Source organism: Propithecus coquereli, unplaced genomic scaffold, assembly GCF_000956105.1.
Source record: "Propithecus coquereli isolate 6110/MARCELLA unplaced genomic scaffold, Pcoq_1.0 Scaffold35, whole genome shotgun sequence".
NCBI classification, from domain to species: Eukaryota; Metazoa; Chordata; class Mammalia; order Primates; family Indriidae; genus Propithecus; species Propithecus coquereli.
The window spans coordinates 6,931,697-6,934,991 of NW_012149174.1; the positions used below are offsets into that span (position 1 = coordinate 6,931,697).

Here is a 3,295-nt window from a genome sequence, read left to right on the forward strand (position 1 = left end):
TATTTTTTTTAGTTCAATATTTTTCTTTTATTAGTAATGCATCCTTTCTTATATTAGAGAAATTATGACATCATATAGAACAAATGTATTAAAAAAACCACTATAAATTATTCCATGAAGACTTTACTAAAAATTGGAATAAATTTGAATAAAGAGCTCTACTTTGGTTTTTTTTTTATTTCGGGACATTATGAGGGTACAAACATTTTGGTTACATTTTATGTCTTTGCCTCACCCAAGCGAGGATTAAGAGGCAGGCCCTTCCCCTCTACAATGCTCACGGTGTCCATTAGTTATGAGTTTACTCCCCCAACCCCCTAATCCCTGGAGAATATTACTACCGTGTGAGCACCACAGTGTTGATCAGTCAGTGCCAATTTGATGGCGAGTACACGTGGAGCCCATTCTTCCGATCTTGTGATACCTCACAGAGGATGGGCTGAGGCTCTATCCAGGAAAATACAAGAGGTGCTAGGATCACTGTCGTTTCTTATAATTGAGTAATATTCCATTGTATACATATACCAAATTTTAATAATCCACTCATGAATCAACAGGCACTTGGGTTGTTTCCACACACTTTTTAATAAGTAAATTTCCGTCTATTAATTTAGGCCTCACGATCATCCTGTGAGACAGAGGGCACAGGTCTTAGAGCCCCCAATTCACAGATGAGGAAACTAGGATGAAATAAGGTCAGAAAGAACCTGCTTAAGGTCCAAGGGCCAGGGGTAGTGCCAGATCCGGAATGTAGGTTATTGGTTCCTAAGCCAGTGCTGGCTTCACCACCCTTCCTGGTCTAATGAATATTATCATGATACCTTTAGAACTGTTTTTTTTTTGTTGTTTTTTTTTTTTGAGACAGAGTCTCACGCTGTTGCCCGGGCTAGAGTGCCGTGGTGTCAGCCTTGCTCAAAGCAACCTCAAATTCCTGGGCTCAAGCGATCCTCGTGCCTCAGCCTCCCAAGTAGCTGAGACTATAGGCATGCACCACCATGCCCAGCTAATTTTTTCTATATATATTTTTAGTTGTCTGGCTAATTTCTTTCTATTTTTAGTAGAGACGGGGTCTCGCTCTTGCTCAGGCTGGTCTCGAACTCCTGACCTCAAGCGATCCTCCCGCCTCAAGCCTCCCAGAGTGCTAGGTTTACAGGCATGAGCCACTGCGCCCAGCCTAGAACTATTATTTCTAAGGCAACAATATTATAGTTTACAAGTTAAATTCTGATGATCATTGTTTCTTCATGAAAAAATTATTTTTATATCCTTCATATTTATGGAGGAAGAATTTCTTTACAAATGCTCATTTTGAAAGTTTGGGCCAGAGAGCATATATTTTAAATTCCAATTTTTATATGAATATATATATATATATATGGGCTCCCACCCCAATTAATTCTATGATTAACTATAAAATTTGTTTGCTAACTTTTTTTTTTAATAATGTGGCCTTCATCTCCCCAAAAGCATCCCTTCCTTCCCTCTGTCTTACACATGAGGTAAGACAGACGGGCCTTCATCTGGAACTGTTAAAAGTGGTCCTGAGAAGCTGGACCCATTTTTTCCACTTAAAGGCTTTTAATGGTTCACAACATCCTACCTCAGGGTCCTCAGCATCAATCTGGTTTAGGTGGATATCTTCTGTCGTGAGCCACTGGAAAACAACATCCTGGGTTTAAAAAATAAATACAGAATTAGACAGTTGAGAAATCTAAGGGTCAGGATCAGATAATTAAATCAAGAAAAATGATAAAGGGAAAAAGACTAAACCTGTGATTTAAAAAAGGGTAGCTAGCCTTGTCTTGATGAAATCATAAGAGAACTTACAGGTTTTCTTCACCCTAATCCAACCTTTGTTATGAGAAATTTATAATTTATCTTAAAGCATTCTAACATCTTACCGCAAGCCAAAATTTATCAAAACTTGCTCACAATTCCAAAGTAATCCCTGTTTAATGTGAAGACAGTCTGAACTTAAAAGTAAAACTTTTTAAAAGTAGAATATCTAGATCTCCCAGAATGTCTAGGGACACTGAAACTTCATGTAGATTCCATAGAAATAAGATCTTAATCAATTTCCTAATATGACAATTATAAGGCTGAATGAATCATTTCATCAACGAAGAAGCTTAGCAGCAGCTTCTTCCTGTAGCAGGTGAGTCACTGGAATCACGCCAATGTACAGCTCTGGCATGCACTGTAAACATGTTTTCTCTGGCATCCTTCCCAAGACATGCTCCCTTTGCACTATTTTGACAGAGTAATTGCCATTCCTTTACTTTATTCGCCACATGAATCCGTGACAAGTCCTGTACACAACCCCTCCTGACTACCATCACGCCATCAGCCCCTCCTCGTCTCCATTCACACCTTCACTACCTTAATTCAGGTCCTCATCCCTTCTTGCCTGGCTGACTCCACCTGCTTCCTCCTAGCTCTAGGCTGCCTCCCCCTTTCCACCTTCCATACAGCTGACAGAGAAGTCTTTCTAAAAACACAGATCTGACTATGTCCATGGCTGCTAAAGACCCTGCAAGGAGTCCCCAGGGCTTTTAGCATGAAGTTCAAGCTCCTTGGCCTCACACGTGAAGCTCTTATGGAGCCTGCCCCTCACCCCTTTTCCAGAGTCGGCTCCTATCCCAACTTGGCACACTCAAGAAATGTCCTTCTGGACTTACTACTTTTCCTCTCTCTTGCTCTCTCTCTATATATACTATAAACTTTTTCAAAGCAGGGACTATCCCTGACTCAACTTTGTATTCTTAGTGCCTGGCATATAATGGGTTCTGAATAGCTGGTTTTAAAAGAGTAAATAAACATATCGGTATTTTCTAAATGATGTGAAAATCATACTTACACATTATACATTAATGTGGTGAAAGAAAAAGTTTACCATGATTTTGCTGTTTTCTTCTTTATCCAAATATTGGTCACTGAACATGTGACATGAGCCAAGCACTGCCAGCTTCCCACCTTGGTTCTGTTGATAACAAAGTAGTGTCAGATACTCAGATCCCAAAATGCATTGCATATATCCTAGTCCCCAAACACTTATCATTGGAATCATGTTAGCAACTGTCTTATATACCAAAAAGTACCAATTCACATCAGGATTTTAATAGTACAGTCTCGAAACATCAACTATGATGACTACTACACTTTAACCTGCCTCTCATTTTAGATACTTCTATATTTTTCTATTTGACTGTAACAAAAAGTAATATAAATTGATTCTAGAGCATTTTCCCATTGTTAGTTATCTTACAAATGAAGATCATAATTTTTTTTTTTTTTT

The 3,295-nt window shown here is 38.8% G+C and overlaps 1 protein-coding gene across 1 annotated transcript in view; it reads right to left on the reverse strand.

Moving 5' to 3' along the window:
* IFT52 (intraflagellar transport 52) overlaps nt 1-3,295 on the reverse strand; it is a 34,521-nt gene that overhangs the window by 10,919 nt on the left and 20,307 nt on the right. The window contains exons 8-9 of the mRNA XM_012651231.1: nt 2,894-2,980; nt 1,601-1,669 (exon numbers count right to left, since the gene is read on the reverse strand). Of these exons, the coding sequence (XP_012506685.1) occupies nt 1,601-1,669; nt 2,894-2,980 (156 nt within the window). The remainder of the gene's footprint in view (nt 1-1,600; nt 1,670-2,893; nt 2,981-3,295) is intronic.